This window comes from Acanthisitta chloris, unplaced genomic scaffold (assembly GCF_000695815.1).
Source record: "Acanthisitta chloris isolate BGI_N310 unplaced genomic scaffold, ASM69581v1 scaffold6267, whole genome shotgun sequence".
NCBI classification, from domain to species: Eukaryota; Metazoa; Chordata; class Aves; order Passeriformes; family Acanthisittidae; genus Acanthisitta; species Acanthisitta chloris.
The window spans coordinates 31,722-55,523 of NW_008684196.1; the positions used below are offsets into that span (position 1 = coordinate 31,722).

Here is a 23,802-nt window from a genome sequence, read left to right on the forward strand (position 1 = left end):
CATTGTGTTAATATTTATATGCTTTCTGGTTTTAGCTTTATAAAATCAGACGAGGAAAAACTCGACCTCAAGCACTCCTATTTCTCTGTATGATACTTCTGTTGATAGTTCTTCATACAAGTTACATGATTTACAGCCTTGCCCCACAGTATGTCATGTATGGAAGCCAGAAATACCTGGTACAGGTGAGATGTAATTTTTGTTGTTTAAATGTTGTTTCCTGCATCAAACGTGTACTGTTTAGAGCAACTTCTAAAGCCAGGCCTATTCTCTGGTTTTGAGGATGCTTTTTTAGCCAGTTTTTGTAAATACAGGTAGGTCTCTTGGTAATACACAAGCCAGAAACTGATTGTGCTATGTTACACAGCTTAATTTCTAGATCATCTCCAGACAGTGTGAAAGTTGGAGTTTTGCTTTACTCCTTCTGGTAAGACAGTTGCTAGGTTCCAGTAGATTTTGTACTGGTACACGTAGGTTGCTGAGTGACTGCAGTGAGGATTTTTTTGATGTATAGGGCTCTGCCTACAGAATTAAACCAACATTGTTCCACAGTTGATAGTTTTTATATGCATATTTGTGAGGAATGACAAAGTTAACTTGGTACAGTAGGAAATAATAATCAGACTGGGGCTAAGTATGTGCTGATTCATTGTACTTTAGACACTTTGGACTGTCCAGCTTCATGAAATGTCTTGCAGTTCTTGCTCTCTAAAAAAATTTCTGCGAAATTAAGTAGTTAAAATTTAGTCTCTGCTTTTGTTACTTCAAGGTTTTGGGATTTTGTCTTTCATCTTCTGTACCTGAATACTTGAATTATTGTGTTTCATCTTAGTTTGAATGACAGCCTGCATAGTTATGGGGAACTTCAAAGTTTTGTGTCATAAGCATCTTGAGAGGTTTCACAGACAGCTGTTTATTAAGGTCTGGTATCCTACAGGGGCAGACGTTGTTAGGTCTGATCTTGCAAATGTTGACAAAGCTAACCAGGTCGTGAACTGGTTGCTTATTCAGGCACAACAAAGTCAAGATCTCTTGCTGTGCTCTTTGGCATTTAAATTGCACAAAGACAGAACAGTTGATCCAGAGTGGTTGAAAGAAGGGATTTAAATGAGACTGAAGTAACTGCTGCTTTGAGCATTTGGAATACTGGTATTAGTTTTCTAGAATGTTCTCCCCCCAGAGGTAAAGGTTACTGCTTTAAAAAAAGCAAAGTCCAAAAAATCAAACCACCCACCAACCTCCTTCAGCTGCAAGAGGGCACAGACTCAAGCTCTGCCAGGGGAGGTTTAGGTTGGATATTAGGAAGAGATTTTTTACGGAGGGAGTGATCAGGCATTGGAATGTGCTGCCCAGGGAGGTGGTGGATTCACCATCCCTGGAGGTTTTCAAGCTGAGACTGGATGTGGCACTTAGTGCCATGGTCTAGTAACCACAGTAGGGTTGGACTTGATATTTGAGGTCTTTTCCAACATGGTTGATTCTATGATTCTATGGCTCTTGTCATTCATCCAGCTGCAGAAATACAATCCTGGTCAGCACTGCAGGAAGGATTAACTGAAATGGTTGAATAGACCTCTTATTTTCAATTTAAAGGATTAAAAGATATTATGGTCAAGGTAGCTATCCTGGGTCTTTAGGTTCTTATGTCTCATTATGAGGAGCTATGTTTAAATTGTATAATACAACTTGAGTAGAAACTGCTTTTATTGTTAGAATAACATGAGGCATAAAGAGCATGCTGGTAAATTATACCTGGACTTCTCTGGCATACAAAGTAGATACAAGGTTGTCAGATTACATCCCCTCAAAGAATCTTTCAAAATGTAACTAGACACATTTTCTGTGTCTGACTGCCCTGATAACTGGGTGTTAAATTTTTGTGTTTTGAAATGAGGAGAGATGGTGTTTGGGAATGAAGAGAAGCAACAGGGTTTTCTGGTGGGGTTTTTTTCTGTTCATGTTAGTAGTAAAAAGGCTCTTAAGAGTTATGAGTTGGTGGTTATGGATTTAGGAGCATCCAGGAAATACACAAGGCAAGCTGCCTGATGATGGGAGCAGTATGCAGCTGCTTGCTTGGGCGGTCCAGGTTTTTATTGTGTTCATACACCACAGTCCATTTCATCATTTAAAGTAACACCACTGGTAACCAACACTGTGTAAGAACCAGGCAATAAATGAGAATTATTCCAAGTCAGCTTAGTGGATGATTGGGCTGATAAACATATATATGAGAATCTGGTGACTCCACCAAAGTGTGTAAAAGGAGCACTTCCCCCTTTGCTTTGCCCTTCAGTAATTCCCAATCTAGTAACCTGTCAAACTAATTTGTAACCAAAATCTATAGTGATGGATTAGACAGGGAGATTCCTGTTTCAATCTTGAACTATGTCATTTGGAGACTCTTGACAGGACTTTTAATTTGGAAGTGCCATTGACTTTTCCTTTTAACTGAATATGTGTAGAAGAGTGATCTCTTGTGAGTCAATTAACATTAGCTAGACCTGGGCTACTTGTTTTATTAACTCTGACCATTGGTGTGTTTAAAGCCTGTGACCCCAATTTATCACAAGTGTCTTCAGTTATGGTGTGTTATAGGAAACTTTTCAAAGCTTCTTTTGGATACAGTGTCCTTACCAACTGAGTCCCTTTGTCGGGCTTTGGTCAACTTTCATAGCTCTTCAAGCACTGAGAAATGCTTGGTTTCACCTCTTAAGACAGTTTGTAACATCTGCTAATCAGTGAGTCTGTTGATAATATTTCAAAAAGATAGAGCATGTTGGATACTACCATCTGACCTTCAGACCAGAAATATACTGTATTTGGTGATGACAACCCCATGGAAGTGTTAGGCTTGCATCGTGGTATGAAAGTTGAATTTCAGATTCATTTTATGGACTGTTGAAGATTTAATTTCAGAAATCAAGTTTGTTTTTCCTGGGTCTTCAAAAACAACAGAAGCTATATTATTTCTAAATGAAAACATACTTAGAAATGTTCAGGCTTTACCACCCTTGCAGCTTACCCTGCATATTCTGGTCAAAAAAACCAATCCTTTTGAATATTTTAAGAGGTTTATCAAAGCACTTCTTATAAAATTAGTAGTCTGTTGGGAAATGGGTTTGTTTTGATGATTATCACTGTCTATGGAAGATGATTGCTGGCTGACTGGTGTACTAATTTTCTTTTTCTGATGTAGAGTAATAAGACAATTGATGGCCAGCCAAGGAATGTGACATTTGTATCTAAAGACTGTGATGCAGATGCACCTGAGGGTAAGATAAATTTATTTCTTTTATTTCCAATGTGATAGGTACATGCTGAGTTGTAATAAGCAACTCAATCTCTTTATGACTTTCATTTGCTTTAGTCTAATATGAAGCTTTGATGTATAGCTAAATCTAAAAACGAGCTTGCTTAAAGCTTACTTAATGCATTTGAAGAAATGACTATTTTCAGTAGAAACCATGGGTAACAAAGCATTCCAGTTAACTTTAAAATCTCTGATTTGCTTTAACATGTATGTAGAAGAGCCTAAAAATAAACCCCAGCTGGTGAATAGCTTAGCATCAGAAGTGTCACTTCAGTGTATATGTTTATCATACAAATGTGCAGGCAAGAATTCTGCTGAATTTCTCAACGTACTTCTGGAACTAAGATCTGAACTTCTCAGTGGAACTTCACAGATAAGAGAACTATGCAGTTTTTTAGATGTTAACATGGGCTTTTCCATGAGCAAAAATGACAGTGGAACTAGAACTCAGACCATTTTCCCGTGGCTCACGTAGTTTCATCATTCCTTATAACACCCAGTATTACCCTTGCTCATCTGTGTTATTAACCATCCCTTTCAGACCAGTTTTTTGTGCAGATGATGTATTGTGGATATTCTGGAGCTGTGAGTAGTGACTAGCAAGCAGATGGATAATTCTGGAATGTTCCTTGACTTGCTACCTATGCAGGCCTTAATATTGAGTTTTGAGAGAGAGAGCCTGGTAACATTTTATTTTGTTTTTATTCCTCAATGAAACTTAAGTAAAGCTGTGAATGAGTTTTATCCTGCTTTCATGTGAAAAACAAGCTAATTGGAATCAGGCTGGATTTATTTTTTTGCAATGTTACCTTTCCCCTTCCTTTATTCTGCATATAAGCAATTTTTTCACAGGTTGAGTTACACAAACCATTGCAATACTGATACTGCTCTTTAAGGTCACAATCAATTATATTGATTGCTTCGGTCTCTTGCTTAAAAACATTGATCTCAGCAAGAGATTTGTAGCCTTCAGAATGGTCCAGATGTTTTCAGACCCAAGCTTTCAGTTGTTTTTACTCTGGCAAACTTTCCGGTCCTCTTTAGGATGAGCAGTTGTATTATGTGTGCATTTAAATGCATATGAAAATAAGTGTTTGTTAATTGATAGGATAAAGATTTGTCCTGTGTTCTCCTCGTATTATCAGTGTTCTTTAACTATTGATTTTTGGCTGCTTCTAAAAAGATCTTAACAGCTATTCAGGTTTTTTTTCCTACTTGTGTTATTGGAAAAGGTAATACTTAATTTTAAGTAATTTTTGCCCTAGTGGAGATAACTGGGCCAGTAGTTCTTTGTTCCTAGTCTGTCAGATCATGGTCTCTTTTGCAAGGTGGTTCCCTTGTATCTGCACTCAATTTCAAATTTAGTATGTATGTGTTAGTCTTATTCCTGGCAGTTCATAGCATTTCCCAAGGGGGTATGGGTTCTTCTGCTGTCTTCCCCCAAACTTCAAATAAATCATTCATCCATTTTTAATTGCTATTTTTAGATTTAATGCAGTTTCAACTATTTTGATATTTTGACTAACATAATTGTTCAATTCACATAAACTGTCATATTTTTGTGATTAAAGTTAGAAACACTTCTGTGGCAGAATTTAGAAGAACAAAATCTCTTGTCTTTCAAAATGAGATCACTTTGACCAAGTTGTACAGATCTTTGTTTCTTGTGAACAGCTTCTTGACTTGACTAGTGTTTGCTGGGAGAAGAATATACTCACTGGCATTGATAAACTCATTGGTCTTGACTTGCAAGGGGAAATTCAGATTTCCGCAGACTTTGGTGCTTATTTGTAGGAATTGGACTTGGACTGAAATCAACTTAAATTGCACCCATGCGTGATCGTATTTTTTCAGTACTTCGCATGATTTCCTTTCCTAATTTGCCTTGATGAATGGGAACAATATAACTGATGCTTAAAAATAGTTTACCAATGTGCCAAACACGAGAGTTGGCTTGTGTAAACAATGGCTTTGGTTTGCCATTATTGTGTTGTTGAAGGTTCTTAGAGTCATGTTCTCCTATCTTAGTAGGAAGGAGGTGAAGAATATGTTGATTTGCTGTCCTGTGGTAACCTAGTATAAGTAGAAGTTGGATTAGTATTTCATAAATGTGAATGTTAATGTGATCAAAAGGCTGTAGAGGAGTTCTGTTAACTACAGATGTTAGTTAGGCCATTCAAGTGGTTTTATAAATGAAAGTTTATTTTGTCATACTCAACTTTGAGCAAAAAAGTTGCTTTAGTGAAAATACTTTGTTCGCTGTTTCATCCAGTCAATTTTAGAAAGTGAGAATTGAATGCTTGGCTTGGGATCCTTGCCATTTTTAATACTTGGTAAAGAAGCTAATGAAAATAACTGTTGTAGATGCTACCCTCTTCTGTGATCAGAGTATCTTGACAAGTGAGGAACTAGGCTTCTAAATACAGGTTCTCTTGTTTTTAAGGGTATTAGGCACAGGACACAAATAGATGCAAATAACTTTAAGATGAAGGTTGGCCAAGCACTTACAGTTTGAATTGCTTTCTCTGGTACTAGGGTTTTATGTAAACCAGTGAACTGGTACTAACTGCAAATATTGATTTGTCTTCTCAGCACTTTATTTTGTTTTATTTAAGCTGAATTAATTCTAACAGGTGTTTTTCTATAAACATAAAACTGTCAAAAAGGCTGTGCTGATGGATAAGCTTATAGCAATCTGTTGTTGTATTGAATACTCAGATGATGGAGATATGATCTCTACTTAGTGGTATTAAGTATATTGTTTATTCTTTCTGAGATAGCAGAAAAGACCTGATCTGATCTTGTTATAACAGCTAATACTCTGAAACATTTTTATATTGTTCAAACATCAGGCTTTAGTGGGCAGTGTTTCCTGTAGGTGTGTTTCAAAGCAGTGTTTGGCTTGGTCAAAAGGACAGTTACACTTCCTGGAGAAACATAAGGCAGTTAGAATGCAATCTTATGAAAAAACACTCTCAAGTGTTTATAGTTAGATATATAATTTTAGGGGGTTTAGCATTATATTGTCTTTCATGCAACAAAGTATTTCTGTTTAGTCCTGGTATGCAGGAGGTGAATCTGTTTTATACTCAATGCCACAGGTTCTAATAGCATAACTGCATGAAACAGAAAAGAAGCCAAAAAATAGTATAGCAGGGTACATCTTAGTACTCAAAGTATCTTTTTTTGTTATATTTAAACATCTTGCGCAAAAAGTTTGTGTTCTGGTTAACTTAAACTTTTTTAAAGCTTTTTAAGTAGTCTTTCTTGGAGCAGCAAGAAAGAATCTATTTGTTATAGGCAAAACAAGCATTAGTTTTCAGAGCTCAATACAGTTGAGCAAATATCTCATTTGATCATTGTTTTTGAGGTCTACTGCCAGCTGAAATGTTGGGTCCACAGTTCAGCTGAGCATCAGGTCAAGCAAAGGAGTTCAAGGATATGATTAAGACTTGCAGCTGGACTAATACATTGAGAATGTGGTATAGGTTTAGCTAAACAGGTTAATGAGATACAATGCAAATGAGCAATGACTTCCCTACAAGCTGTATACAAGACTTTTCTCAGCCTTAATTATGAGATCTGATCAACATCTGTGCCTCTTTCTAGATGAAAAACAAAATGTTATTTTTTAAGCATTATGTACTTTAAATGCCTAACATGTGATGAGTCCACTTTGGATGGGAAGATGTAGACATTACTTCAGCTGGAAAGGAGCCCCAAATACAAATGCCAAAACAGGAAGATGCACTTTGCATTTGTCTAAAGGAGAAACAGGAGATGTGTGAAGGGAAACCACAAGCACATTCAGAACCTTCAATATCAGTAATTTTGTATGAAGAGTTGTATGATCGTAGATTACCATTTTCAAATTGTTGTTTTAAGTGTATTAATTGGCAGAGTTACAAAATGCTTCACATAAAGCCTAAATGGTGATTTTCATGAAGACTTAGTTCATTTTCCTCTTACGTTACTGATGAATGACCTTACTAGTACTTTACCCTCAATCTCTGCTTGTGTACCTAATACTATTGAAGTCCTTTGGAAGAACTCAACACAAAAGAAGCACAGTGATGCATGTGTGAGCACAGAAAGCTCTGTTTGACAGCTGTAAGCAGTCTGAGTAGCTGAGTGCACTAAACCTCTTTGCAGTACATTGTTCATTGATGTGCAGTTGTAGAGAGAATTCCTGCACCCCACCACTGTGGGCAGATGTGAGCTGCTCTGAACTCTTCCGCCCTCCAAGCCATCATAACTGAAGAGGGAAGAAGCTGCATTTTCTAAATATTCTGATGTTCATGTTCAATGGAATTTAGCAGTAAAGTAATTGCATATTTTCTTTTTGGATCAACATCCTACTTCTGTTGCCTGTTGGATTTAAGCCCAACAGTAAAGTGAAATGCTCTGATGTTATCAGTACTTTGGAATAAGAGTTGAAGCTCCTTGCAAAGGATTGAGGGGTATGCATCTATTCTTAAAAGGAAGTAATGAGCCCTTTGAGTAAGGAACCTACCAACACTTTGTCTACAGAATGACCTTTTCAATAAAGGCAGTTCTCTAACCAAAAGAAGGCATCACTTGGCCTCCCTAAGTAGCAATTCCACCCTATCTTTTAATCACTGAGAAAGATTAATTACAGCATTGTAATACAGTATTGGAAATATTTGCCATGAGATGTTGGAAGCTGCTTCTGCTGATATAATCAAATAATCTTTTTATCTTAGTAGAGACAGCTGATGATTTCACTACATGACATGCTCAAGAACAGCCATGTGGAAAACTTAGGCAGCAATCTGTAACTATAGTGAGTGAAGATATAATACAGGTGTTTTCTGTCTGTCTTCAAATGTGGCTTGCCCAGTGGAATTAGAAAGGATCAATAGACTGGATGAATGAGATTGGGCTAGGCAAATCCTAGCTACATAGTGAGAGAGAAATCTGACTGAATTCCAGTCAAATCATGTCTGAAGGAGGCCGAAGATGGGAAGCAATCTGTTGTTCTCAGAGCATCATTAGTAAGAAAATTGCTAATTCACATCCAGCTTCTTATTGAAAAGAACTTGGCTTTGGGTCTTTTAAGTTTGACTCTTTAATCATATTCATAACTGGTTTTGTTCTCCAGAGAGTAAGCAAAGCATTCCAGCATGGAAAGTTGCCCTACTTTCTAAATGCTTCTTTGAGTGTCAGCTGGTTATAACTACTTCTGTCCACAGATAGAATATTAGGTACTCTGTGTAAGGATATAAAGAGGTCAAGACAATTCTGTTAAAATATCATCCACCTTCCCATATTCCAATTCTTTTCCATATAGCATGATCTCAGGATGAGGAAAACAATGAATCCTCCCACAGGACACACATCCTTTAAGTAATCAGCTAAAGACAGTGTGAGGCAAGTGAAAGGACATGGCAGAAATGAGGTTAACATTGATGGTCAAGTGGTATAATGTAGTTTCAAGAAGTCTGAACTAGTGTAAGTTGAAGTTTGTACCAAGCTGATACCCTGAAATGTTGTAGGTAGGTAATGGTTTTTATTAGAATGAAAATGATAGGTTATGCTGTTCCCTGCTGCTTTCTGGAATTTTGCATTTGTATTCATCCCTGGAGTTGTTTATCCTTTGTTTATCCTTATGCCTTTGATGTTTATCACTAGCTGTGCCTTTAAAAGAAGGATTGTTTGCCCGTAGTTACTCAAAACCAAGAGTTTCAAGGGAGACTCAGAAAATGCCTCTTGCAAAGGTTCAAATTTAAGTTAGCAACTTTAAAGGTAAGAAGTAGCAGTTATGGCTTGTGTCTAAACACAACTGGCCAGTGTTAGTAATTAACCTAAATTGTACATAGTGCTTCAAAAGATGTCTGGTTTCAACAAAGGTACTGAGAACACTTCCCTCAGCAGGCTGATCCAATGGTTTATTGCTTCCCTGTGGAAAGTGGGCATTATCTCTTTGGAATTAATGTGGCTTCAGATTTTAGTTGCTGGCTAATGCTGTAGCTTTTTGCTCTATACATGGCCTTGCAGCATTAGTGTTTTCTTTGCTTGAAGGTACTTAAGAAACGTTAAAATCAAGTCATCCTTTAGACATATGAAAAATGAGATTAACAGGTTTAGCTCTTCAAATCTCATTAAATGGTTTTCACCTAGCCTGTTAATATATGCAGATCTTGGCACCCTGACAGATTCTCTGTTACCAAACTGAAATAGAAACCTTATAGTTGGATGCAATTTTCCATTATAATGTCAGAACTGTGCTAGGATGAACTCCAAATCTAAAAAGACCAGGAGATGACTGATAGGCTTTTGGAATGTATAGAGGGAACTGTTGAAAACCTTTGCCTATGTTTAGCTACAGCTTGTTTGTGCTTGCTTGGTTGTAAGATCTGTACCCTTTTTCTGCCACTAAATCCTATATTCATACATGAATGCAAATCCTGTTCATACACGTCACTTTGTTTAAATCTGACTGTTGGAAAAAGTAGTTGTGACCCAGATTGCTCAGTGGGGCATTGTTCTCATTGTTTAGCAATCAGAAACTTTGATTAGTGACTTTTCTTTCAGCTTAGAATCTTGGAGGATTTTACTGGGAGCCTCTTTATGCCAAAAAGTCCTGCTAGCACTGATGGGGCTTGAAAATTCTCAAGCCATTTAATGTTAAACATTCATATGTGTCATTATCATCAAGAACTTACATGACTGCTGCAACTGTTCATGTACTGTAAAGTAACCACACATAGCTATTGGTTATCCAGACTTGTAACTTCTGTTACAAAATCACATCTACTACAAGACTAGACTGATTCACATTGATTGGATCATTTTTCTGGCTGTCTAGTTTTATACCAGGTTGCATTTGATTTGCAGATACACCATGTGAAGTATCATACACAACTTATCTGTAGCTAGAAGCACTGAAAAAAAAAAACCCAGTTTGCTTTCTAAGTGATAGGTTGTCCCAAATAGCTTTTCCAGGCTCCTCATTAGTCCTTGGTTTCCAAGTTCCTGACTCCTCCTTAGTCTGCTAGATCTTTTCCCTTGTCAGGATTTGATTCCAAACCTCCTGAGCAGCCTTTGTTGAGTAAGGCAGGTTTTTGGACTAGACTTTATCTAGCTAGGCTTTTGGTTTGTACGTGTCTATTTTAGGTACCATCTCACTACCACTTCCAGCTGAGAAAAAAAACCAACAAAACCCACACCAAAGCCAAACAACTGGGACAAAACAGCAGGCAGCTATCTCTGCTGGTATGTTAGACCTAGATTTTAGAAGACTGTAGGCAGCTGCAAACTGTTGTTTAACATCCGAGTGATTTGATACTCATGTTTCTGTAGTGTACTGTAGTACTTCAAAGTGCTGTCAAGTGAAATGCTGGAAGCTTAGTGATTCACATCTCTAAGTGGGGAGCTATTGTAGCTACATACAACCAGTTGGGAAATAGTTTCAGATCCTTCCCACATGTGAGTGAACTGATTTTGGTAGTATGTCTTCAATATGCTTTTTCGGTCTGATAAGGGATCAAAGGTGTCAATTTGTTGCCAAGTTAACCTTGAAACAAGCTGTGTGGAAGCTGTGTAATACTTGTGTTATTATGATAGCTGAAAGAGTGATGAATTCAAGATTTAAGCAATTTCTGGGACAAGTTAGCTGAGGGAAAGGTAACTGGTATGAGATGCCACAAACCAAAAATTGTAAAAGCTTTGTATAGGAGGTTAATTTTAGCTAGTGAAACCAGAGAAGAAGCAGCAACAGCAGAGGAGGTTGTCTGTGAAATGCAAAGACAAGCTCAACAGCTGAATGAGGCTAGTATTAATTTTGTGGGTGTGTGTATATATATATATATATATCATAGCAGGGAAGAATATGGAATAAGTGGGGATGTGCTCAAATAGAATATGCAAAAAAGCCCCACTTTTGTAGACACTGACTCAGGGACAATTAAGAGTATGGTCACCTTTTTCCCTGTTTAGCCAACAGTAAAAGAAAGAAATGTTGTATTTATGGCTGGGGCAGCTGTTGCTGCCTTTCCATGAATCTGAGTCCAGAGAAACCTGTGGAATTGATATGTGAAATACAATCTTAAACATCTGTGGATATAGGAAGTCCTTGACTGACCTTAACACTATGAAATATGGATAAAGATGTTAAGTTGTGAAATGGTAAGTACAGGACAAAGGGGAAAATCTGTAATTACAAAACTTTTGATGTACCTGCTGATACCTGAAGACTCTTGAAGCTTGTTTTGTTTGGTCCATGTCAACAATTTGGTCTGTGACCAAAGCCATAGCCAGAAACTGCAAGCAGCAGCTGCTTTTGCAGCACAGCTTTGAATGATTGGCAGCAGGGTGTATGAAAGAAGTGTTCTTGGATATCTGAAGCCATGCCTTCAACACTTTTAGATTTGGAATATGCAGTGCTTATATGTTCTAGCACAGTAAAGCTGCAGGTTTTCCTTGGCAAGTGGTTCTTAGTGTATTTTATGTAAAACTAGGTTCTGCTTGAAATCAGGGAAATCATTTTGAGGCACCTGAATCTGGCATTAGGTGATATGGCTTTGTGGTTTAGGGGTTACGGTGGTAGTGCTGGGTGGATGACTGGACCTGGTGTTAAAGGTCTCTTCCAGCCTTGATGATTCTATGATCTGTCTGTGGATGAAATTCTTACTTTGGATTTTTTCATCCAAAATACCACTGTGAGTTAGATCTGTGTTGTTTATACCTCTACCTTCATATAATGATTTTGAGTGCGTGCAGGACCTTGAGGTAGTCTGATCCAAGCCCCCAGCAGTGTCAAGGAGAGCAGGTTGCTCAGGCTCATCCAGCCTGCACAGCTTCAATGTTTACGTGTGCTGATGGTGAAGCTTCTCCTATTCTTTAACAGGAATATTTCCTGCTGCAGCTCTGTCATCTGTTGTCCTGTCGTTATGCAGGTCTAGGAAGAATCTCACTTGGTATGCCCCCACTAGATAAAAGGCAGCAGTAAGACACACCTGCAAACACCTTTACTTCAAGCTGAAGAAACAATCTTCATTGTATGCTGTGTCCTTTGCCATTGCAGCGGTTCTCTGCTAGATTTGCTCCAACATGGCAATGCTGCTTGCATACCAGGCCGCCCAGAATTGCACTGTTGCAGAGCAGTTTCACTCAGAGTTGAAGGAGGTGATCAGTTCCATGGACATGTTGGCTGCACTCCAGTTAGTGAAAGCCTGATACTCAGTTACATTTTTGAGTTGCAGATCAACACCGGTAACTACATGTTCTATTAGTCTACTGGGATATAAAGTCACTTCCTGCAAAGTTGGATTGTATCTGGTCAACCCTCAGCCTTCACTGTTGCATGGTGTCACTTTGTTTCAGGTACAGGGCTCCTGTCTCTGATAAACTTTGAGGACTGTTTAAAAGGCCTTGAAAAATAGGCTTCTCCTGAATCTGACCATCCAGTGTGTTGGGCCTCTGTTCTCCACTGCTCCTCGGTTTGATCTCTGGATTTACAGAGGTTTTAATCTGCTTTGTTGTCTAGTTGATTAACGAAGAGGTAAAACAAGTGTGCACATCAGTATTGACTCTCAAATAAATAATGCCAGTGCTTATAAATTACATTGTTCACAACAGTTTGCAACTCTTTCCAAAGAAACTATTTCCTTTCACATGCTTTTGCAAAAGCTCACGTTATTTTGAGATGCAGAAAAGACAGACTAAGTTCACATAATTTGAGTTTTCAGTGCTTGAAATAACATTTTAGGCTTTAATACTGGGGATTCTGTAACAGATCCTTGTAATTAATCTTAAACTAGCTAATTTTCTTCTTGGAAGAAACCTTAGTTTGAAAATATTAGTACATTGAGCCTAAGTGTTTTCTAATTCACCATAATGAAGAACTTCATCAGTAGACTCAAACCAAAATATAGTTGACTCTTCAGGTAATAAGACTATTAGTACTTGTCATTCTTAATTTAAAAACTTGTTTTGTCTTGAGCTGTAGCTGTTTGGCTTTGTTCCTTGGTCAGCACTAGGTAATGTGTTGTATTCTGAAAGTGGTGGCAGTTAGGTGCTGGAGGCTTGGTAGATTTCCATGTGTGCTTCTGTTCTGCATGATCAAGCTATGTTGGTAATAGTCACGTTGATCATTCTGGATAACAAGTAGTTGTCTTAATTCAGGTTATTCATTATTACTTACTCTAAATTAGGTCATATGGAGGACTAAGTTGATTAAAAATGTCATGCTATGTCAGCCTATTTAGTAATATCAGTGTAGTAATGTAGTTCAGAAATAATAGCTAAAATTTAGTTAGCTGCTCTTGTGACACATTGCACAGAAACATTTTATCAGGGTCAGACTGTTCTAAAATATTTACCATCATCTATTTTATCCATTTACTGTAAGAGCCATCTCAAAGTCTTTTAGCTGTTATTTTAATTCAAGTGAACTGCTGGAGGGCTGCAGGTGGTAGTGACAATATTATATGCAGTTATGAAGCACCTTCACTTTACCAGCATTTCTTAGAGGCTGCTGAAAGCTTAACTATATAAGCAGCATATCGGTCACAAGTTTAGAAGGCAAGAAGTCTGTATTTTTACTGCACCTGGGAGATATTTCCAAACCTGGGGTCCGAACTGATGGAAGGACAAGCAATTTCTGGATTGCTTGTTTTCTCTAGCCTTTAATTTATTTAGATCCCAATTTCTGCTCTGCCAATGGGCTTTAGGTGGGGTTTGGAGCATAGTGACTGCAAAAAACCCCAAACCAACCAGGAGATTGTTATAGCTTAGCATGAACTCAGTGTACCCCTCCTTGTACTGAAGAGGTTCATCTTCTGGCTCACGTGCCCTGCTGGCCACTCTGACAGGGCCTCTCAAATGTCACAGCTTCAGTGTCCCATACAGGTGTTTATACTACCTGTCTGCGGTGTTGAAAACACCTTGGCAATTTGATTCTTTATTTTGTTAAAATCTGCTGCTTCGTAATGAAGAAAAATGCAGCCATGTCAAAAAATAGTACCCCAATATTCATGTTGTTAGAGAAGTGAGGTTTGACCAGTACTTTAAGGTCTTGGGTACAGGTAAGCCCTCTGCTATCTGAGTCACAAAAGGCCCCAGCACATGTTGGGGTTTTTTTGCTTGGACAACTCAATATTATAATTGACTTTGATTTTTACCAAGTTTATGCAATCCTGGTAGAGAAACCTTTTGCTCAGGATACTGAAATGTGTGTTTTAATCCAGAATCTGCTTTGGCTACAGTTTACCTAAAATGGGAAGTGAGTTCGGGTTTAGACAGATTCTAGTTAATAATTGATATATCTGCAGGAGAAATTGTACCCAGTTGTAATGAGGTTATCTGTCTTACTCATAGCTTAGTGGTGCCTCTTTTCAGTCACTTTCCCATAGCAACAAATAATACCCCACTTGTATACCTTCTTGGCAGAGGAGAGTAAATTACTTTTAATGGAGTGTAATTGTTCTGCAGAGCACCAAAACTGTGTAAATTACTATCCTGTAAATTGGATTTAGCTCAGTTTCTTTGTTCTGTGTTAATCAGTACTATTTGCTTTCATTTTAGATCAGTGTATTGTCACTCGGACCTACCTCTTTCTTCATAAATTCTGGTTCTTCAGTGCTGCCTATTACTTTGGGAACTGGGCATTCATTGCAGTAAGTGCTTTGATTTTTAGAGATCACTGAATCAGATTGGGTAATTTACAGTAGTTGTCATTGCATTATTTGCATCACCACACTGCCATTTCCTTTTACATGTATTGCCCTTATATGCCCCTGAATTGAGTAACAGGAACTTTTGCTACTTACTTTATATTTGCAGGTCTTTTTAATTGGATTAATTGTTTCATGCTGCAAAGGCAAGAAATCAGTCATTGAAGGTGAAGTGGATGACAACGATTCAGACATGAGTGATGATGAACCGTCTGTTTATTACCACTGATAGCCTTTTGCCTTCAAGAGGGAAAAATTGTAATTTAAAGTTATGTTGAAGGTCATACCCATGTGGAATTTGTATCCAAATAAGCATCCTTGCACCTGTAAAAATAGAAGAAATAAGTATGCTCACTTAAAGGGGTAAAAAGCCTGAATATCACTTAGAGTATCACTGCTAAATGAGAACAATTTTTGAATCTGAGCTATAATAATGTATCAAAAAATTGTTTTATGGTTAAACATGTATGTAACTTTCTGATGTATAATTTGATGAACGGTTGTAACTATTTAATAGTTCATGATGCTTTTCTGTTAACTTGGGTTTTCTTAAATACTTGTAGGACTTTTTTATTCAGAAATTAGCTGAAGTCCTGCAAAGCAGTACAAATAATTCTGTAAAGATTTGGATGAGGTTTATACTTTCAGAAGCGTTTGACTTCAACTTTTTTGCATTAGTTTTGCTGGCAATTCTGGGATTTCCATATAAAACTGTAGCTATCAAGTGAATGTCTTTTTAAGTATGCCAAAAACATCCGCTTAAGTGGTGAGTTCCCAGTCTGTGAAAAATGTCACTTTTCCTACTGTTACCCCACTGAGTTACCATGGGAATCCTCAGGTAACTATGAGGTGGCTTTTGCTCCATCCAAGGAAATCTTTAGTCTAAATTACAATATTCAGCACTGCTGCAGTGTTTTAGTACAGTTCAGATCTGAAGCTGCCAGGTGCCTGATCTAGCCATAACCAATGGAATAATTAAGATGTGATTAATTTTTAACTTATTGTTCTCTTTAATGCAAACTGTTGAGTTTGAAGTTGTTATTGTCAATATTTAATGTAAATGATGTCAATTTGTTTACAAGCCAACTTTCAATATTTAATGTAAATGATGTCAATTTGTTTACAAGCCAATATGTTTATATAAACACAATTCATAAATATTTTTGTCATTCATGTTGTCTTTGTAAAGTAATCCTATTTTAGCTATATAGTTACTGAGCTATATTTCTAAGGCTGAAAAAAATTCTTCAGATATCCTTTGACTGATTCTGAAAGAGAAAATGTTTACAAGTACAGGTTTTTAAGCTTCTAATGCTACCTAAGGGACATTGAAGTCCATGCAAGCACATGGAAATGTAACTTAGGTAATCTTTTTATAAGACTAATTGTTAAATAGCTATTAAAGTGCAGGGGAGTTATTAATATTATGTCCTGCTTACACATTTGCAAACACTAAAGTTGTGATTTTGAGGACAGTCTGCCTCTTCCTGCAGTGTTTCAGAGCAGCAGGCTCTCAGGAACTTCTGAAGTTCAATTTAGTTTCAGTATTTGAGGAAGTCTGAGGTGAGTTGCTTAGTTAATGCATGAACACAGGGAACTGATGTTTGGACTCTTCCAGGAGCAAACAAAACTGAAGTCTCTTAACAAGCCTTCAGTGCTAACTGCTCCAATAATATAAGTGTTTTTGGCAGTCTGGAAGAATGTGTGATTTTGTAGGCTGATCATAAGCTGCAAATACCCTGTCAGGTCTGCTCACCTAATAGCAATCAATCTGTTTGCTACCAGTGAGACATTTGAAAGGACAGAAATGTATTCAAACACAGAGTAGGTACTGAAATCTTGGCTAGGCAGTCTGAGCTCCCTTTGACTAGAATTAGCTGAATACTATTTAAACATGACCATTGGGGAAACTTGCAGGGAATTATTTAGAAGAAGTTCAAGTAACTCAAACAGAAGATGGAACCTGATGTTGACTGTCTGGAAGTTACATCCTGAGGATAGCAAGACATTGGAGTATACTTATCTGTGAATGACCTGGTGGAAAACTTACATGAGCTAATTTAAATAAAGTTAACTGCTCAGATGTTCTCCTCCTTTTCTGTGTTTTGTTCATTTTTCATCTTCAGCTTTAACCAATGATAAATAGCACTTCCTTCTTCAGATGTACCATGTACAGATTTGTTTGTAACACCCAATTTTGCACAGTTACATCCATTCTACCTGAACTTCTCACCAGGGAGATTGGTACTTGTCTGGGGAAGATTGTGAAGAAGGTAGGTTTGTGCCATGGAGCTGCTTCCATGTTGATGCAGGCTTGGGTGACCAAGATGCCTGGCCAGTGCCTAGGTATATGTTGCTGTAAGTCTCTCTTGTTTCTAGGATTTCCTTAATTTCCAGGTTCTTCCCAATCCATCTGTTTCCCACCTAAACAGTCTATATGCAGAAACACCAAGAACTGCCTTTGGTCACTTTGTCTCTTTTAATTGGAGGATTCAGTAAGTACCACTATTTTTTAATCCAGGTATTAATCAGATTTACAAGCAGCCCATTGCAAGGAGGTGGTTTTGATAGGGGAGTTCAAAAGTTGCTTCAGACATCTGCTGTCACCCTCTGTCATGCAAGCAGTAAATAACTGTCAGCACTCATAATCGAATTATTCTTCACCTGCCACATTCTCACTAAAATTTCTCAGGAGTTCAATGAACCATTTGACTGACGAGGTTTTAAAAGATTTTGTATGCACTAATGTAATTGTAATGAATATACACTCAAGAACTCATCTCTAAACACTTCGTGTGATGGGAACTTGGCATTTTTACCATACTGTTCCTTTAACAAGAACTGGAGGTGTTTTGGAAGTTTACTGTGGGAACTCACAAACTGGATTTGTATATCTGTTATCACCCAGTGAAGGAAACTAGCAGTGAAATTTAGAATAGCCCTAACTTTAAATACTTAGCTTTGATCAATACTTAGGGCAACTTTAAAGAAACAGATCTTCCAGTATATTATTTCCTAGTTGTTTCTTGTGGTGTCTTACTTGCAAGTAAAACAATAAATTAGTTTTTGTCCAAAGTTATCCATGCTGTGGCAGCACTTCTCACTCATTTAGCTGTTAGCTAGGAAATGATAGTCCAGCTTTCTGCAGGTTTTTGGAGCAATTTTCAATTTTCCACTCATGTTACAGTGGTGTTCTACCTTGTAAGCAAATATCTAATATCTTCCACTGAGTCTTCAGAGATCTCAGTGTTCTTAAATCACTGTTTGATTTAAATGAGTGGTATTTCAAATGCATTTCTGTAGTGTGAGCTTTCCAAAATTCTGAATAGGTGCAGTGCTGTTATCACACCTGGCTTAGGTTACATTTGTTGTTGTTGTACTTTTCTAGTTAGCTTCTACTACATGGGAGGCTTTGAACATTTAGAAGCTAGAGCTTTAAATCTTGCTGACATGTCTAACCATGATCACCAGGAATATATTTAATAGAATTCAGCAGCAACATTTACCAAATGGGTCTTCATTTTGCTGCTTGTACTATAGTGATTGAAAATTTATCCAGACTTAGAGATCATAAATACAATAAAGCTTGTAATAGTCTGTTTTGTTCCTTAGCTGAAGCTAACAGCATGCTGCATATCTCCTGCTGATTGTCAGAAACAACTGAAAAGCCTTTGCTGGTGAAGATGCAAATAAATATCTGCTTAAATTTCAAGAAAAGATCACAGGGTGGACTGAGATTTCACACTGAAAATAGTAGTCTGTTTCTAGGTGGAGTGTACCTGTCCCAGAGTCATGCTGCACAGAATAGTCATTGCAGGCTCAGGTAATGTGCCTATATAAACTGAAAGCTAATGAACCTTTGCAATGGTTGTTTTGCTTCTGAATGATGAGGGTAGGCATAACTCTGCAGATTGATGCCTTCTGCTGCTTGGACACTATTTCTTGGGCCTGCAGCTGTTTTGGTATGTGGCTTTATCAACACAGGTTTCTGAATTGGACAGTGGTCTACAACAGCATTTTGGAAAGCATTACCCCCTTGTGCAAGTTACATGCTGTATCCTAGAGTATTGGTAACTACTGCTGCAGAGGTACAGCTGAAGTGTTTTAAGGTAACAGATAAAGTGTAGAAGGTAAGGTTTCTCCTGTAAGTAAGCAGATATTCAACCCATTATGACAGCACTGATAAAGTTCTGGGTCTGGGTAGGGAAATAAAGCACTGCTGCAAAGATTAAACAAAGGAAAAAGATTCATCCCTTTCTAAAACTGTGAAAAATAATTTGAAATCCTCAAGCCGTAACATTTTTCAGGCTCTTAAAGATTATAGTTAAAGATTATAGTGCATATTGGTAATACATCTTCTTATATTAGTGTAGATCTCTTCTCTTGTAACCTTCTGCAAAGTCATTTTTCTTGCAGATAAAGCAAAGAAATGAAACTAAGAATCACTATCTCTTTTCCTGCAAATGTGTATTTTGACTATACTTCTCAAAAGCAATAAAAGCCTTGTTTTGATTGTGGTAAGATATCATTTTCTGTTAATAGCCTGAAATTTAAAACAAATTCTGCTTCTAAATTAAGACACTTACCAATTCTGGATAATTAAATGAATCAGAAAATCTAGTGTTCTTGACCAAGTTCAGTAAGATGTGGTTGTTGCAGAAATTATCTGGAAGTCGGGCTATTTTTAACATTCTCCTATTCAGGGAGATTGAGGAGTGATAGCACTTCAATCAAATTTATAGCTGTAAAGAGGATTATTTCTTTGAAATAAACAGACAATTTAAGCACATTTTACAATCTATATTTATAGCTTTCTTCCAGATTCACCTCTAGGAGAAGTGTGATTTATTTAGGGGGTCAGGCAGAGGAATTTTACTTTCTGGAGGGCTGATAATAGAGGTAAGCCACAGATGTAGTGAGTTTCTGATCCTCTTGTGTTCACTGCCTAGGAGGACATTTGAGGCCTTCCCTTATAACAGCTGATTAATGTTCAGTCCTTATTTTGTGTGTTATAAATGTATTTTTCCACAGAGAAAATATGCAGGTTGCCTGTAAAACAAAACACAATCACAGAATAATCAGAGTCAAAAGGGACCCACAAGGATCATCTAGTCTAACTCCAGGCCCTGCACAGGACATCCCTGAGAATCACACCCTGTGCCTGAGAGCATTGTCCTAATGCTTCTTGAACTCTGTCAGGCTTGGGGCTGGACATATTCCCTGGTGAGCTGTTCCAGTGCCCAAACACCTCTGGGGGAAGAACCATTTTCTAATATCCAACTTAAACCTGCCCTGACACAACTTCAGACCATTCCCTGGCTGCCAGAGAAAACAGTTCAGTGCTGCCTCTCCACTTCCTTCCATGAGGAAGTTATATCCAGTGATGAGGTCTCCCCTCAGTCTCCTCATCTCAAGGCTGAACAGACCAAGTGCCTCAGCCACTCCTCATGTGGCTTTTCCTCCAGGGTTTTTACCATCCTCATTTCCCCCTTTGGACACTCTCTTAACAGCTTTATACCTTTCTGATATTGTGGTGCCCAAAACTGCACGTGGCTTAACAACACAACAACTTAAATTTTTTTTTTTGAGCATTTTTGAAGAGTGATGCACTCCCCAGCATGAGGTCACACTTGCAGCTGCACTTCAGGTAAAGCCAAGATGCTCTCTGCATTTATTTCAGGCCTTGCAGCAAGGCCATCCAGTTGACCATCACCATTTCAGGGCTCACACCAGTGCTGTTCCAGTGCAGACCAGTGGTTACCTTCTAAGGCTCAACGGGAGCAGCCACAGCCACATCTACATAGAGCTTGCCCTGTCCCCTCCACCACTGCTTTCCCACCTGAATGTTTTGAGCCAGGCAACTTTTCTTTCCCTTTCTGACATCATGTCAAAATCTTTATCGTGAAAATCCAAACATCTTGCTTAAATGTGGAGGCTGTGAGAACATTCAAAACAAATGTGAAGCTGCACATGTGTGTAGTTCCTACTGAAATTCAAGTCTGAATATGGTGCTTTTCACCAGAATGTATGGAACTTCCTGCAAGGAAGTAAAATATAGATTGAATTAACAGCATCTCTGCTGAGCTGCCTGAACATTAATCACTATGTTACTGTTGCTATGGAGGGTTTGAAAATTCTCCTAAGTGTAGTAAGTGCATCACTTCAATCAAGAGTACTTCAGAGTCAGGACAGCAAGGACTTATAATGTGAATGTCTATGATATTTCTTCACACACAAGTCCCTCCACAAACTTACAGCCTATGGACATATTACTGTGTTAAGCATTTGAAGGAGTGTCCTGGGACTGAAATGTTTGATTCTGACACTTCATATGTAATTTAAGGGTACTAGTTACATCTTAAATTTAGAATCATAGAATGAATTAGGTTGGAAAAGACTTTTAAAATCGTAAGAGTCCAACAGTAAATCTAACACTGCCAAGTCCATCACTAAACTCTGTCCCTAAGCACCAAATCTACATGTCTTTGACTTCTCTGAGTTGTAATTACTCTTCTCTAAACTTTTAAGTTAGAAAAGTGTGAATTTGTATCCTTACTGCCTGCTGACTTGACTTGCTTTACAAATAAAAATTATCAAGCTGCAGATGGCAGGTATGTCTGATTTACATGGAATGTTCTTTTGGAATAGGCCAATGAAAAAAACTTCAGTTTATTGTAAAATGTTTTCCTCTGTTTTGAGGTGCAAGGTCCAGAATGTAGAATGACTGTTATTTGAACTTGAAAGTTAAGTTCTTGACAATGCCTGGAAAGATATGCCTTTTAAGTTGTGCAGACACTGATATCAGGATTATTTTAGGGTAGGATTTTCAAAATTGAGCAGTGTGGCTCCTACTAAAAACCTCTGGGAGTTCAGATCCTAGGTGATTTGGAACATTCTGGTGTTCTTGAAGTACTCAGGGAAAAATATAAACTCAACTGTTTTTCTTCCTATTCATGAAGGAATTAAAATATATTAAAACCATACATTTAATAAGTAGAGTTGAGCATATCAGCAGTTTTTGTATTTGAAAATACATTTCTGAAAAATTAACACTTGACCAATGCAATTGTTGTAGAGCAGATTTCAGACTTACCTAGTCATGTTCTGGTTCTGAGAGGGAGCAGAAAGGTGCTGTCAGAAGGCAGATTCTAATCTTTTCTGAATTAGCTTTGAGCACACTGTTGAGAGACTTAATCATAGAGAACATTTTTTTATAGAGACTTTTTATTCTGTGACTGCTAACCCTGTGCTGTTCAAAGCCTGTCCAAATGGGACCTGACAATATGCTTGAAGATGCTGCCAGCTCTGGGTAAAGAGTGTGTTTGAAGAAGAAATTATTCGTAGAAAAGAGAAAGGTTGAGAGAAGAGACTTCCATGGTTTAGGGGCTACAGCAGAGTGGCAGGTTAATGGCTGGAGGAGACTTAGAGGTCTCCTCCAAGCCTTGATGATTCTGTGATTCTGTGTGCCAGATCCACAGAAGAATCTTGCACCATAGAGCTCAACAGTAGATGAATTTCAGGCAATCTGGCACCTAAAAGCTAGATGCTGCTTCTCTCTAGGTTAATTCACATTGCTGTGAGAATTAATGCTGCAGGGTGGTGTATCAAAGCTGAGTGACAAGAAAGGAACTTGCTAGTTACAGGTGTGCAGGACCTAAACATGGTGTGTAAGTTCCTAAGTTCTGATCTATAAAGAGGCTGACAGGGAATCAGATTTCTCTACTACATCAGTGTTGTTTAGTTGATTAGCATCAGTTTATCTAGTTGAAGTTGTCCCTGCTTATTGCAGGGGAGGTTGGACTAAATGAGCTTTAAGTGTCTCTTCTCACCCAAACTATTCTGTGATTTCTGTGATTCTCTTCATGGAATCATTCTCTTGATGAGTTAGATCTCAAGAGCTCTATCACCTATTTGAGAATGTGGCAGAGAGGAACATTTGGTGGAAGCTGAGAAGATGCTGATCCTAGATCATTAGACCTGGCACTTGAGTTCTTCAGTGTTCATAACAAAGGAGGATTAAAATGTGGGCAGAATGTAGTATGAACAAGTCCTATCTGAAATCTGAGCCATCTATTTCTTTTTTACAAGCTAATAAATTTGGGCTACCAGGCTTTCTAGATAACTGTAATTAAGGTCCTTTGTATGTTCAGAGAGGTGCATGATTTAGGCTACCAGGCTTTCTAGATAACTGTGATTAAGGTCCTTTGTATGTTCAGAGAGGTTCTTCTCTGCAGGTGTGCCTAATATCTGACCTCTGTTGTTTGAAATACAGATGGTACTACCCACTTCATGCGGACTGATAACTGGCTGCAATACCTACCCAGTAGTGCTAGATCATGATGCTGTCTTCAATCTCAGTGGAACAAACTTTTGTTTTCACACCTGGAAGAGAACCCTCATCACCATGCTCTGAGGGAGAACTCTCTGACCCTGATGTTCAACTTGATGTCTTGCAGACTTCCAAACGTCTGTTGACATCAAAGAAACACAGAAGCAGCAGCTTCTTCTGTAGCAAACTGTGCTGTGTCCACAAGTTAAGAGTAGTGGTGGTGGTGGTGTTCTGACCAGAGGGTGATGTGCCTGGCTGGCAGCAAATTATAATTGTAAGAGTAGTGGTGGTGGTGTTGTTCTGACTAGAGGGTAGTGTGCCTGGCTGGCAGCAAATTATAATTTTTCTGGTCTTGGAGGTATTCCAAAAATAAGTAGATTGGTCCTACAGGCTTGAAAAAAGCTGTGTTGTGGCATAGTCAAACAGAAAAGTACTCATTGGTCCCTCATCCTGCTGTGTTGTCCTGC

The 23,802-nt window shown here is 38.1% G+C and overlaps 1 protein-coding gene across 1 annotated transcript in view; it reads left to right on the forward strand.

Moving 5' to 3' along the window:
- The window catches only part of LMBRD1 (LMBR1 domain containing 1), a gene marked incomplete at its 5' end in the record, with an annotated part of 42,980 nt that extends 27,392 nt beyond the window's left edge, over window positions 1-15,588 (forward strand). The window contains 4 exons of the mRNA XM_009079238.1: window positions 36-185; window positions 3,197-3,272; window positions 14,858-14,949; window positions 15,116-15,588. Coding sequence (XP_009077486.1) covers window positions 36-185; window positions 3,197-3,272; window positions 14,858-14,949; window positions 15,116-15,235 — 438 coding nt within the window. The remainder of the gene's footprint in view (window positions 1-35; window positions 186-3,196; window positions 3,273-14,857; window positions 14,950-15,115) is intronic.
- Between the last annotated feature and the right edge of the window lie 8,214 nt (window positions 15,589-23,802).